This window comes from Macrobrachium nipponense, chromosome 9, assembly GCF_015104395.2.
Source record: "Macrobrachium nipponense isolate FS-2020 chromosome 9, ASM1510439v2, whole genome shotgun sequence".
Taxonomy (NCBI): Eukaryota; Metazoa; Arthropoda; class Malacostraca; order Decapoda; family Palaemonidae; genus Macrobrachium; species Macrobrachium nipponense.
The window spans coordinates 84313209-84327723 of NC_061110.1; the positions used below are offsets into that span (position 1 = coordinate 84313209).

General features: G+C 35.9%; 2 protein-coding genes across 2 annotated transcripts; both read right to left on the reverse strand.

Moving 5' to 3' along the window:
• Nucleotides 1–4202: 4202 nt before the first annotated feature.
• Nucleotides 4203–6327, reverse strand: LOC135218120 (uncharacterized). Its single transcript, XM_064254266.1, has 3 exons — nt 6253–6327; nt 4756–5288; nt 4203–4551 (listed from the first exon to the last, which is right to left on the reverse strand). Exons 1-3 carry the CDS (start codon nt 6262–6264, stop codon nt 4203–4205), a joined length of 894 nt encoding a protein of 297 aa, XP_064110336.1. The 5' UTR covers nt 6265–6327.
• A 5440-nt stretch (nt 6328–11767) lies between these two features.
• LOC135218121 (uncharacterized) lies at nt 11768–12532 on the reverse strand (the record flags this gene model as incomplete). The annotated part of the gene is made up of 2 exons (XM_064254267.1): nt 11768–12205; nt 12258–12532. Coding segments are annotated over 2 exons (576 nt in total), but the record flags the coding sequence as incomplete, so codon positions are not given.
• Nucleotides 12533–14515: the final 1983 nt, after the last annotated feature.

The following is a 14515-nucleotide window of genomic DNA, read 5'->3' on the forward strand; positions in this document are numbered from 1 at the left end:
TGTTTTCTCTATCCTTGTAATTGTATGCATTTTACGGGGGAATTTTTAAAACTTCTCTAAGTGTAAATTCGTTCATTCATTTTATTGTCTACGAGTTATGGTCAAAGAGAGTCTTTAACCCTGGCAGGCAACACGTTTTGAAGAGGGATACTCCGTAATCAAACCAGTGGGTAGAAGGGACCATTTAGCCTCGGTAGGCAACCATGCTAAGAGAAGGTTACTCTACTCTGAACACAAGTCTTGTTCTCTACGCCTGGACTGTGCCATAGCCCATAGACCAGGGGTGTCAAACTCAAAGAGCCTTATTGCTAGCAATTATGATGTGAAGTAAATTAATAAATTATTGTCATATGAATGACAGGTAAAAATTATTATGTCTCGTTTTAACAGTTTAGTAACTTTAATTAAATTTTACTCACTTCTAACAGTTATAGTAGCTCGAGTTGAAAAATCTCTTGGCACCTCGCGGGCCACTCAAGACCATCCCTTGGGCTGCATTTGGCCCACGGGCCATGAGTTTGACACCCCTGCCATAGACCTTATACCGTGGCCTTCCATGGTCATGGGTTTGAGTTCCCTTGCATGAGGATACAATCAAGCATTTATATTCTTTTTTCACTTTCCTGTTTTTTTTTCGAAAAGTTTGTAGGACAGGCTAATTAAAAAGCAAAAGTTGCTTAGTGGATTAACAGGAAAAGTGCCTTCATCTGCACCTAATATTTCCATGCTGAGTTTTTTTTTATAATTTCTAAATCTATCCTAATTGTTTTTTTTTATTTGCCTCACAAGGTGTGCTGGCCCCACCTTCTCGACCTGTTACTTCCGGCCCTTTTTTCATTGTCATATAGTCTGGTTTATTTATATATTCGACAGAATTGTAAATAATGTAAATACTGTTGTTTTGATGGTATTATTATTGTTTATTATTCTACGAATCCATTTATTAGTATTGCTTCAGATTTTATGCTGTTAATTCTATATCTTTCTGGACACACTGAGCTGATCCCTGGCCGTGTTACTCTTTGCAGTAAGAATAATTACAAAGTACTTTTCTCAGATATTTGGGGCTTAAGGTCAAATTTTCTTGAGCTCAAAAGTTGAGCCCATAACTACAATTTGATTTTTTTTTATCTGAGACGAGACACTTCTATGTAGTAACAAGTAAAAGGAGGAGTTTTTAATCCCAGGGCTTGATGTAACTGAATTCATTTATCGTCGTAACATCCCAAATGCACAAGGTATGGCTATATACACTAGGCCAGGAGGAAATAGTTATCGTCAGAAAAACTTGGAATATAGTGACCACGAAGTTCTTTCTTATAAAAATTTCAGTAAGTTTTACAAGTATTATGTATTTGTTGTTTACCCCAATCAAATCGACGATTCCATGTGTGACTGTCTGTTGTAAAGGATTTCTATGGCTCAGTCACGAGATTCAAAAGCTTCATTTATTATTTATGGAAAATGTAATGCAAAGCAAAGTGAGTGGCTAAATTCAAATTTCACAGATCAACATGGCCGTTCTGCCCTTGAGTTCTGGTTATCCTCCGATTTTGCCAAGCTAATTGAGGCAACCACTTATATTTCTGGTAACAGAGTAGATCTCATATTTACAGATGTGATCATTGCGTCATTGAGATGTGTATATTTGTCAATCTGCAAATTTCTAATGCCACAATTGGAAAAACAGTCTCATATATCAGATGCTATATTAGATCTTAATTCCAAGAAGTTAAATTAAATGCTAATGGCTAATTCAATAAAGTAATTTCCTAAAAAATAATCAAATTAAGGACAAATTACCAGCCATGCTCTGATGATGCATACAAATAAGCTTACCATGATAAACATACCAAATTTAAGACTTTGAAACGAAATCGTTCAAATGAAAATTACACCATTTTTGTTGAGTCTCGCCGTGCTGTAAATAGAACTTGCCATACAGTCTAGAGAAACTGCAATAATTCCTTAGAAAAGAAACTTGAAGGAATCACTCAGCCTCAACTGTGGTGGACCAATTTGGCATCATCGATATTTGGGTCAGGCTTGTCCTCCATATCACCACTACAGACAGATGATGGCATATTGGTTACTGTCCCTAGGAAAAATGCTGAACTGCTTTTGAAATTAAGCATTCAGCTGAGGATGTCCTTCTCCTAGATACTTGTTATCCTGATTCGATTCTTACAAAATTTGCATGTCGCTCTTTGGATGCTAAGAAAATTCTGGATAATCTTGATAGTTGGGATGAAGTAAATCTTGATTATTTCTTCCCTTTGTTTTATAAAAAAAAGTTTCTAGTGTGTTGTCTCCCAAGATTAGTTGATTCGACAGATTTATTTGTTAATGCAGTATCTTTGTGGATGAGCATAACCTTAGTTCCTGTGCCAAAGTGTGCCATATCTGCAGATTGCTGTAACTATAGTCCAATTTCTATTCTCCCTTTGCTCTCCAAAGTTGCTGAAAAATTTCTTATTTTTATGTCGCTGTATAAGTATGTGGAATCTAAAGGATTGTTAGCTGATAGTCAATGTACAAAGAGGAAGCAGTTAGGTACCTGTGGTGCTCTTTTAGACTTGACATGCCATTTGCAAGAAAATCTTGATAAGTGTGGACTAATTTACTTAGGTTTTAGTGCTGCTTCCGATCCAGTAAGTCAAATTGCACTGTTTTTATAAACTTCAGAATCTTAGAGTGGATGGATATGTATTAGGATTACTTCAAGATTTCCTTGCAGGTATGCAGCAGCGAGATACTGTTGATGGGATCTTTAGCAGACTAAAACCTTTAGAGTTTGGAGTTCCATATTGTCCTCTGTTATTTTTATAGTATGCAAGTAGGATGGTATTTGGCCTTGATTGTTCAGTTTGCTAATGATGCAACACTTGTGGGTGTAGTAAAGTCTCCACTTATATCGCAATCGGGATGTGGACCAGATTAGTGAATGGTGTAGTCGATGGGATTTGAGGCTGGACTCCAGTAAAATTAAAACATTATTGATTAGCAGATCACATACAGATTTCCCACCCCAACCTATCTTTCAGATGAATAAGTCTTTTCTGAATGAGTCTGAAGTTTTAATTATTTTGAGTTCATCTTTTTACTCACATCTTACTTTTAGGAAGCATGAAAGTTTCATCAAACACTGCACGAAATTTATGAATTGTTCGTAAGGCCGAGTATATTTATACCAGTGATGAAATTATTGAAACGAGTTTTAGGTCATTTGTACTTCATTTGCTAGAATACTGTTATCCGGTGTAGATGTCCGCTTCTGCCAGAGATTCATCTCTTTTAGGTTTAGTGGTTCGTGGTCGAAGGTTTCCGTTTCATAAAAGTAGGAGTTATTACTTGGACCATCAACGGATGGTCACTTGTTTGTCGCTTTTTCATAAGCAGTATCTTATGATAGGCCTTTCACATTCACAATTGATTCTTAGTTCCCTGCTCCTGCCGAGAGCAACGAGATTCGCTGAACATTAAATGGCCTAACTATTGAACTTCTCAGTTTCAGATGACCTTTATTCCTCACACTGTTGGACTGTGGAACAGCCTCCCAGAGGATGTCGTGTGTTTGGAACTTTAAAAGTTCAAGCAAGGATACAATACAATACTACCCCAAAACAATTCAACCTGTATTTTAATATTTTACTTAAATTTTTATCTATTAATTATTATGTTAATTTATGCGGTTTTGCTAATAGATTTTTGTCATTTTCATTACCTTTTGTTACTTCTTTCGAGTGAAATACATATTGTTTTGAAGCTTGAATTACAGGTCAATTGCTTTTGTTGGCTTTTTCTATATGAAATATAATAATAATAATAATAATAATAATAATAATAATAATAATAATAATAATAATAATAATAATAATAATAATAATAATAATAATAATAATAATAGCCCATGAGAGTATTTCATAGGAATTATAGTACACTTAGAATTTGCTTAAAACTTTCGGTATATTCTGTCTGTTAAAGAAATATAATTTTCTGATGTAAAACAACTAAATCTTTTATAGCAATGAATCGTGACGATGAAGATGAAGAGAAGCACTGGAATAAAAATGATTTAGGTAGTATTAATACTTTATTGTTTTGTGGAAGTTGAAGAACATTCAAGAACTAACAACAAATGGATATCTATTTGCTAGCTATAGACATCTGTGTCCTCCTCTTTGGCTATTAGGATATACCTGTTATGCTGATGATGTCCTTATCCATAAATTACTGGACGGTAGCTGGGGTAACCATATGAGTGACCATATACTTGAAGGTTCAGCTTCTGGGCTCAGGATCAAGCCGACTCTTGTGATAGCCCGGCATAGGAAGGATTCAGCCTTCTGCCTCAGATCCCAGCCCAGACCTTCTTGGTGGATCCAAGCGGTGAGAGTAGGGCATAGGCGACCGGGCGATACCCATAAGTAGAGCCCATAGGAATGATCAGCTTCTGGCTCAGGAATCAGCAGACTCTTGTGATATCGTGGAGAGTAGCCATAGGCGAATGGGCGATACCATAAGAAAGAGCCATAGGAAATGATCAGGATTCTGGAGGATCACAGACATTGTGATAGCGGTGAGAGTAGCCAAGGTGATGGGCGATATCTATAAGAAGGGCCATACGAATGATCAGTTCTGGCTCAGATCAGCAGACTTCTTGTGATAGAGGTTGAGAGTAGGCCATAGGCGATGGTCGGATACCCATAAGGAAGACCATAGGAAGACAGCCTTCGGCTTCAGGATCAGCCAGACCTCTTGTGATAGCGGTGAGAGTAGCCATAGGTGACTGGGCGATATCTATAAGAAGGGCCATACGAATGATCAGCTTCTGGCTCAGGATCAGCAGATCTCTTGTGATCGCGGTGAGGGTAGCCATAGGCGACTGGTCGATACCCATAAGAAGAACCATAGGAATGATCAGCTTCTGGCTCAGGATCAGCAGATCTCTTGTGATAGCGGTGAGAGTAGCCATAGGCGACTGGTCGATACCCATAAGAAGAGCCATAGGAATGATCAGCTTCTGGCTCAGGATCAGCAAATCTCTTGTGATAGCGGTGAGAGTAGCCATAGGCGACTGGGTGATACCCATAAGAAGAGCCATAGCCATAGGAAGGTTCAGCCTCAGGTTCAGGATCAGCAGATCGCTTATGATAGTGATTAGAATAGCCATATCCATAGGACGGACGATGATGGTAGCTTACGTGGCCATATCCTCTATAACTTGGCTCCGCCTCTCGCTTCTCTATCTCAGAAGCGCAAGCAAATGCCACTAAGAGTGCAAGCACCTGGAATAATAATAAGTAATATTCAATATTGGATTACCTAAAGAAGAACCTATATTTTTTAAGGAGGCTTATAAAAACACTGAGAACATCTTTGATAAGGTTAGAATCTCCATAAAATATTATTCGATCGTAGACTAAACTTTTGCTAGAATAATATTGGTAAACAATAGTATTAGGGAGATTGAAATAGATAATATTTTAAAGCGTTACAATTTAGAACAGGTTCAAAGAGCTCATTGAAAAAGAAACTTGAGATAAAGTCAACACTAAGTTTGGCCATGTAATGTAGCTCTCTTTATAGTCACCGGCAATATGTTTCAATTTATTTAGTATTATTACTGTTGCTCATTATCTTGTAGTGGGAAAGATAGTAAGTCGGTCAAACGACCAAAACTTTTACATTTACAAACTATATCACTCGTGGAAGTCTATTATTCTTTAGTTAAACTGCATTTGAGGATATTTTTTTTCTTAAAAGAAATCAGATTACTGTCGATGTTGAACTAAATTGGCTGATCGATTTTTACCCTTCAAAACGAGTATTGGTTTAAGAAGTGGACTGAGTGCTTAATTGCTTATTAACAATTACATTATTATATATCGTTTCTGCAAAGTGGAAAAACTTTTGATATTGCAGAGTAGGAAACGTTAGGAATATAAAGAAGAATCTTCATAATTGCCCCCCCACCCCCAACATAAAGCAAAGTAAATTTTTAAATATAGCAAAGACCAAGCGAAATATACATGTATATGTGTGTGTGTGTGTATGTATGTGTATGTGAGTATATGATATTGTCAGACTTGCACCGGGTTTAGATAGTAAACATTATTAAATTTAGATAGGGAGCAAGAGAGAGAAAAAGATTACAAGATACCAACAAGGATCGTGGAGGAAAACCTGTATAGTAATCTACGTTGCGTTGGCTCATTAATTTGGGTTATCAAGCTGATAAGTTATACGAACCAGAAACTTCATTGTTGCTTGCTGATGTCTTTGGCCACTGCTGGGCGAGTGTGTGCTGCAAAAACCTTCCTGCGATCTTTTATACTCGAGAGTGAAGCAAGTTTCACCGTTTGTGGTAGCGACATTGAGGAAAATATGTTACAGAATCCGTAGGAGACTAGGATCAGAAATCTTTCAACTAACCGTTATGGAGGTCAAGCTTACTCGAAGCTTATATTTAGCTTCAATGCTAAAGCAAATCATGAAGGCAGCTTTTTTAGGTGATGACAAAGAATTAATTGTTAAAGGAAAACCACTTGACATGTTTCAGAGGTTTCCTTAAGCTTAAATTAATATAATAAGATTTTTTTTTTAGATGACGACGACTGTGACGAAAAATGACTCAACCTTCGATAAAATGTTTGTGTTTGTATCGTATAAAACCTATTCTCAATTCCTGATAATGATTTTTATCATATAATATGTATACCCAGTAGGAAAATTAATTCGCTACATGTCATATACGGAATTCGGTAAATTGCTCGAAATCAATTGCTCGAAAACAAAATGCTCGAAAGCAATTGCTCGAAAAATTGTTACTCGAACTCTCAATTGCTCGAAAGACAGGTTGGTCGAAAGCCGAACTGTCAATTGCTCGAAAGACCGATTTCTCGAAAGCCGAACTATCAACTGCGCGAAAGCCAATAAACATTAACTAAGTATCATTATCTTAACCATTAAACCATTTTGTAAACCGTTACCTGAACTTTTGTTTATTTCATTAGTTTTCCTTGTTTTATTCCCATAACTTTCGTTAGAAACTCCGAACCATAAAAATGGATTTAAGTTTTGTACAAAGCGAAAAAGGAAAGAAGAAATTGTTTTTATATGGCTAATTATATATAAAGGATAAATCAGTGAGCAATAAAATATATTGGAAATGTGAAATGTCCAAAAAAAGGAAATGCTCTGCTCGTGTCATTACTGTAGATGATAACATTATGAAACAAAGTGGAAATCATAATCATGCAGGAGATGCTAGTGAAATTAAGCTGCTATAGTAATGGAGAAGGTGAAAAAACATGCGGCGAATAGTAGAGATACACCCCAATATATTCTGAGTATAAAGATCATATGATCTTTATACTCAGAAGGAAAATTAATTTATTACATGTAATATATATACATATATGAGAAATAATGAAGATTTTAAAGAGTTATCATTGATCGGAATAGGTCTCAGTTGTTCTTTGAATATTATTTATTGTATTAATAGTCATTTGTAAATTTTCGAACTTAATTATTTCTTGGTGATTATTAATGGACGCACATATGAACGTTGTGCGTTTGCAATTGCAGATGTTTTAACATTTTGTTTCCTTTAATTTTTAGGAGTTGATTTCCACAAACTCTTGGTCTTCCCCCACCTTAGAACCTTGGATTCCCTATGACGTCCCCCATTGTTTACAGAGGCACTGGGTATGACGGAAATAAAGAAAGTGGTTTTTATGAGCAGGATAAGGAGTAAATTGATCAACAGCAAAGTCATAAAACTTCCCTGTTTGACCAAGGAATCAGTGTCATATTAATCTTATTATAGTCTACGTTGATAACATTCACAACATTCTTTCTTTTTTTCTCTGTCTTTGCAATTGTATGCATTTTAAGAGGGATTTCTATAACTTCTCTAAGTGCAAATTCGTTAATTTATTTTATTCTTCTACCAGTTAGGGTAAAAGAGACTCCTTAGCAATAGCAGGCAGCACGTTTTTGGAGAGGGATAATCCGAAATCAAACCATTGCGTAAAAGGGACCATGTAGCCTTGGTAGGCAACCCTTCTAAGAGAAGGTTGCACTGAATACAAATCTTGTTATCTAACCTAGGACTCTGGACTGAGCCATAGCCCATAGCCATTGTACTGTGGCCTTCCATGGTCTTGGGTTTGAGTTCTATTGCCTGAGGATACAATCAAGCATTTGTATTAATTTTTCCACTTTCCTGATATTTTTTCGATGAATGGGTATGATAGGCTGATGAAAGAGCAAAAGTTGCTTAGTTGATTATCAGGAAAGTGCCTTCATCTTAACCTAATCTTTCCCCTCTGATTTTTTTATAACTTCTAAATCTATCCTAACTGTCCTCCTCCAGTCGTCGTGGCAAACCTGGTGGTTTTTTTTATTAGCCACATAAGGTTTGCTAGCCCCACCTTCTCGACCAGTTACTTTCGGCATTTTTTCATTGGCATATAGTCTGGTTTATTTATATTTTCAACACAATTGTAAATAATGCAAATTCTGCTGTTTTGATGGTATTATTTATGTTTATCATTCTGTTGATTTTTGCTATGTTACTGTCATTACGAGTCCATTTATAAGTTTTGCTACAGATTTTATGCTGTTAATTCTAATTCTTTCTAGAGACACAGAGCTGAGCCCTGGCTTGTTACTCATTGCAGTAAGAATAATTGTTAAGTACTTGTCTCAGATATTTGGAGATTAAGGTCAAATTTTCTTGAGCTCTAGTGTTGTGCCCATAACTGCACTTTGATTTTTTTTATCTGAGACACTTTTATGTAGTAACAAGTAGAAGGTTGGAGTTTTTAATCCCAGGGTTTGATGTAACTGAATTCATTTATCGTCCCAAATGCACAAATTTTCATCGTCAGAAAATTTTGAATGCCTTGGCCACAAAGTTCTTGTTGTAAAACTTTCAGTAAGTTTTACAATGTTTATGTATTTGTTGTTTACACCTATCCAAATATCAACGATCATATATGACTATCTATTTTAAAGGATTTCTATGGCTCAGTCACAGGATTCAAAAACTTCATTTGGTATTTATGGAGAATGTAATGTAAAGCAAAGTGAGTGGCTAAATTCATATTTCACAGATCAACATGGCCGTTCTGCCCTTGAGCTCTGGTTATCCTCCGATTTTGCCAAGCTAATTGAGGAAACCACTCATATTTCTGGTAACAGTAGATCTCCTATTCACAGATATTCCAGCTATTTCGAAATCCAATGTCCACTAATATATAGGCACTTCTGATCATTTTGCCATTAAGATATGCATATTTTTTAATCAGCAAATTTTTAATACCACAATTGGAAAAAAACAGTCTCATATATCAGATGCTATATTAGAACTTGATTCCCAGAAGTTAAATTAAATGCTAATGGCTAACTTAATAAGGTTATGCCCTAAAAAAGATCAAATTAAGGACAAATGACCGGCTATGCTCAGATAACAAATGCAAATAAGCTTACTACGATAAACAGACCAAATTTAAGACTCGGAAACGAAATCGTTCAAATGAAAATGACACCATGTTGAGTCTCGCTGTGCTGCGAATAGAACTTACCATACAGCCTAGAGAAAATATAATAATTCCTTAGAGAGGGAAAATTGGAGGTATTACTCAGCCTCATCTGTGGTGGACCAATTTGGCATCATCGATATTTGGGTCAGGCTTGTCTTCCAATCCTCAACTGCTAACTGTACATTGGTTACTGCCCTTAGGGAAAATGTTGAACTGCTTCATCGAGCATTTGAAACTAAGCAATAAGCTGAAGATGTCCCTCTCCCTTATCCTATTCTTGAAAAAATTTCCATTTAGCTCTAGAGATGTTAAGAAAATTCTGGATAATCTTAATAGTTGGGGTGGAGTAAATATTGATTGTTTCTTCCCTTTGTTTTATAAAAAAAAAAGTTTCTAGTGTGTTGTTTCTCAAGATTAATTGATTCTACAGATTTCTATGTTAATGTGGTATATTTGTGGAGCAGCATAAGCTTAGTGATACAGTGCCTGTGGCAAAGAGTGCTATATCTGCAGACTGTAGTAACTACAGTCCAATTTTTATTCTCCCTTTGCTCTCCAAAGTTGCTGAAAAGTTCTAATTTGTATGTCACTATATAAGAAATTAAATAGAAATTTAAAAGGATTTGTTAACTGATAGTCAATATGCATTGAGGAAGTAGTTTGGTACCTGTAATGCTCTTTTAGACTTGACTTGCCATTTGCAAGAGAGGCTTGATAAGGATTTTAAGTGTGGAGTAATTCACGTAAGTTTTAATGCTGCTTCCTATCCGGTAAGTCAAATTGCACTTTTTTTATGAAGTTCAGAACCTTAGAGTGGGTGGATATGTTTCAGGATTATTTCAAGATTTCCTTACAGGTAGGCAGCAGCAAGATACTGATGATGGGATCTTTCGCAGACTAAAACCTTTTGAGTTTGGAGTTCCATATTGTCCTCTGTTATTTTTATAGTATACTAGTAGTATGGTATTTGGCCTGGATTGTTCAGATTGCTAATGATGCAACACTTGTGTTGTAGTAAAGTCTCCACTTATATCGCAATCGCGACGTGGACCGAATTAGTGAATGGTGTAGTCGATGGGGTTTAAGGCTGGACTCCAGTGAAACTAAAACATTATTGATTAGAAGATCACATACAGATTTCCCGCACCATCCTCTCTTTCAGGTGGATGGGACTTTGCTGAATGAGTCTGAACCTTTTACTATTTTGAGGTAATTTTTTTTACTCACATCTTACTTTTAAGAAGCATGAAAGTTTCATCATACGCTGCACAAAAGTTATGTATTGTTCGTAAGCCCGAGTATATTTATAACAGTGATGAAATTAATGCAACCAGTTTTAGGTCATTTGTGCTTCATTTACTAGAATACTGTTATCCGGTGTAGATGTTGGCTTCTGCCAGAGATTCATCTTTCAGGTATAGTGGTTCGTGGTCGTAGGTTTCTGTTTCATAAAAGTAGGGATTATTACTTGGACCATCAACGGATGGTCACTTGTTTGTCGCTTTTTCATAAGCATATCTTATGATAGGCCTTTCACATTCACAATTGATTCTTAGTTCCCTGCTCCTGCCGAGAGCAACCAAATTTGCGGAACAGCAGCACCAATATGCATTAAATAGGATAACAATCGAACTTCTCAGTTTCAGAGGACCTTTATTCCTCACACCGTTGGACTGTGGAACAGCCTCCCAGAGGATGTCGTGTGTTTGGAACTTTAGAAGTTCAAGCAAGGATACAATATTATACAACCCTAAAACAATTCAACCTGTATTTTAATATTTTGCTTAAATTTTCATTTATTAACTAATGTGTTAATTTACGTAGTTTTCTAATAGAGTTTTGTCATTTTCATTACCTTTTGTTACTTCTTTCGAGGGAAACACATTATTTGAAGCTTGAATTAAAGGTCAATTGCTTTTGTTGGCTTGTTCTATATGAAATATAATAATAATAATAATAATAATAATAATAATAATAATAATAATAATAATAATAATAATAATAATAATAATAATAATAATAATAATAATAATACTAATAACACCATTGAGAGTATTTCATAGGATTTATAGTACAGTTAGAATTTGCTTAAAACTTTCGGTATATTCTGTCTGTTAAAGAAATATAATTTTCTGATGTAAAACAACTAAATCTTTTATAGCAATGAATTCTGACGATGAAGATGAAGAGAAGCACTGGAATAAAAATGATTTAGGTAGTATTAATACTTTATTGTTTTGTCGAAGTTGACGAACATTCAAGAACTAACAACAAATGGACATCTATTGCTAGCTATAGACATCTGTGTCCTCCTCTTTGGCTATTAGGATATAGCTGTTATGCTGATGAGTCCTTATCCATAAATTACTGGACGGTAGCTGGGGTAACCATATGAGTGACCATATACATTAGAAGGTTCAGCTTCTGGCTCAGGATCAGCAGACCTCTTGTGAGAGCGGTGAGAGTAGCATAGGCGACTGGGCGATACCCATAAGAAGAGCCATAGGAATGAATCAGCTTCTGGCTCAGGATCAGCAGATCTCTTGTGATAGCGGTGAGAGTAGCCATAGGCGACTGGTCGATCCCCATAAGAAGAACCATAGGAATGATCAGCTTCTGGCTCAGGATCGGCAGATCTCTTGTGATAGCGTGAGAGTAGCCATAGGTGGGACTGGGCGATATCTATAAGAAGAAAAAAAACCATACGAATGATCAGCTTCTGGCTCAGGATCAGCAGACCTCTTGTGATAGCGGTGAGAGTAGCCATAGGCGACTGGTCGATACCCATAAGAAGAACCATAGGAATGATCAGCTTCTGGCTCAGGATCAGCAGATCTCTTGTGATAGCGGTGAGAGTAGCCATAGGCGACTGGTCGATACCCATAAGAAGAGCCATAGGAATGATCAGCTTCTGGCTCAGGATCAGCAGATCTTGTGATAGCGGGTGAGAGTATAGCATAGGCTGACCTGGCGATATCCCATAAAAGAAGAGCCCAATAGCCATAGGAAGGTTCAGCCTCAGGTTCAGGATCAGCAGATCGCTTATGATAGTGATTAGAATAGCCATATCCATAGGACGGACGATGATGGTAGCTTACGTGGCCATATCCTCTATAACTTGGCTCCGCCTCTCGCTTCTCTATCTCAGAAGCGCAAGCAAATGCCACTAAGAGTGCAAGCACCTGGAAAAATAATAAGTAATATTCAATATTGAATTACCTAAAGAAGAACCTATATTTTTTAAGGAGGCTTATAAAAACACTGAGAACATCTTTGATAAGGTTAGAATCTCCATAAAATATTATTCGGTCGTAGACTAAACTTTTGCTAGAATAATATTGGTAAACAATAGTATTAGGGAGATTGAAATAGATAATATTTTAAAGCGTTACAATTAAGAACAGGTTCAAAAGAGCTCATTGAATAAGAAACTTGAGATAAAGTCAATACTAAGTTTGGCCATGTAATGTAGCTCTCTTTATAGTCACCGGCAATATGTTTCAATTTATTTGGTATTATTACTGTTGCTCATTATCTCGTAGTGGGAAAGATAGTAAGTCGGTCAAACGACCAAAACTTTTACATTACAAAATATATCACTCGTGGAAGTCTATTATTTTTTAGTTAAGCTGCATTTGTGGATATTTTTTTTCTTAAAAGAAATCAGATTACAGTCGATGTTGAACTAAATTGGCTGATCGATTTTTACCCTTCAAAACGAGTATTGGTTTAAGAAGTGGACAGAGTGCTGAATTGCTTAATAATAATTACATTATGATATATCGTTTCTGCAAAGTGGAAAAACTTTTGATATTGCAGAGTAGGAAACGTTAGGAATATAATGAAAAATCTTCATAATTGCCCCCCCCCCCCCCACACCCCAACATAAAGCAAAGTAAATTTTTAAATATAGCAAAGACCAAGCGATATATACATGTATATGTGTGTGTATGTATGTGTTGAGAGTATATGATATTGTCAGACTCGCACCGCGTTTAGATAGTAAACATTATTAAATTTAGATAGAGAGCAAGATAGAGAAAAAGATTACAAAATACCAACAAGGATCGTGGAGAAAAACCTGGATAGTAATTTACGTTGCGTTGGTTCATTAATTTGGGTTATCAAGCTGATAAGTTATACGAACCAGAAACTTCATTGTTGCTTGCTGATGTCTTTGGCCACTGCTGGGCGAGTGTGTGCTGCAAAAACCTTCCTGCGATCTTTTATACTCGGCAGCGAAGCAAGTTTCACCGTTTGTGGTCGCGACATTAAGGAAAATAAATATGTTACAGAATCTGTAGGAGACTAGGATCAGAAATCTTTCAACTAACCGTTATGGAGGTCAAGCTTCCTCGATGCTTATATTTAGCTTCAATGCTAAAGCAAATCATGAAGGCAGCTTTTTTATGTAATGACAAAGAATTAATTGTTAAAGGAAACCACTTGACATGTTTCAGAGGTTTCCTTAAGCTTAAATTAATATAATAAGATTTGCTTTTAGATGACGACGACTATGACGAAAAATGACTTAACCTTCGATAAAAATGTATTTGTTTGTATCGTATATAACCTATTCTCATTTCCTGATAATGATTTTTATCATATTATCTGTATATCCAGTAGGAAATGAATTCGTTACATGTGATATATATACATATATGAGAAATAATGAAGATTCTAAAGAGTTATCATTGATTGAAATAGGTCTAGGTTTTTTCTTTGTGTATTATTTATCCCTCTTAATGATTTCTATCATATGATCTTTATACTCAGAAGGAAAATTAATTCATTACATGTAATATATATACATATATGAGAAATAATGAAGATTTTAAAGTTATCATTGATCGGAATAGGTGTCATTGTTGTTCTTTGAACATTATTTATTGTATTAATAGTCATTTGTAATTTTCGAGCTTAATTATTTCTTGGTGATTATTAATGGACGCAGATATGAACGA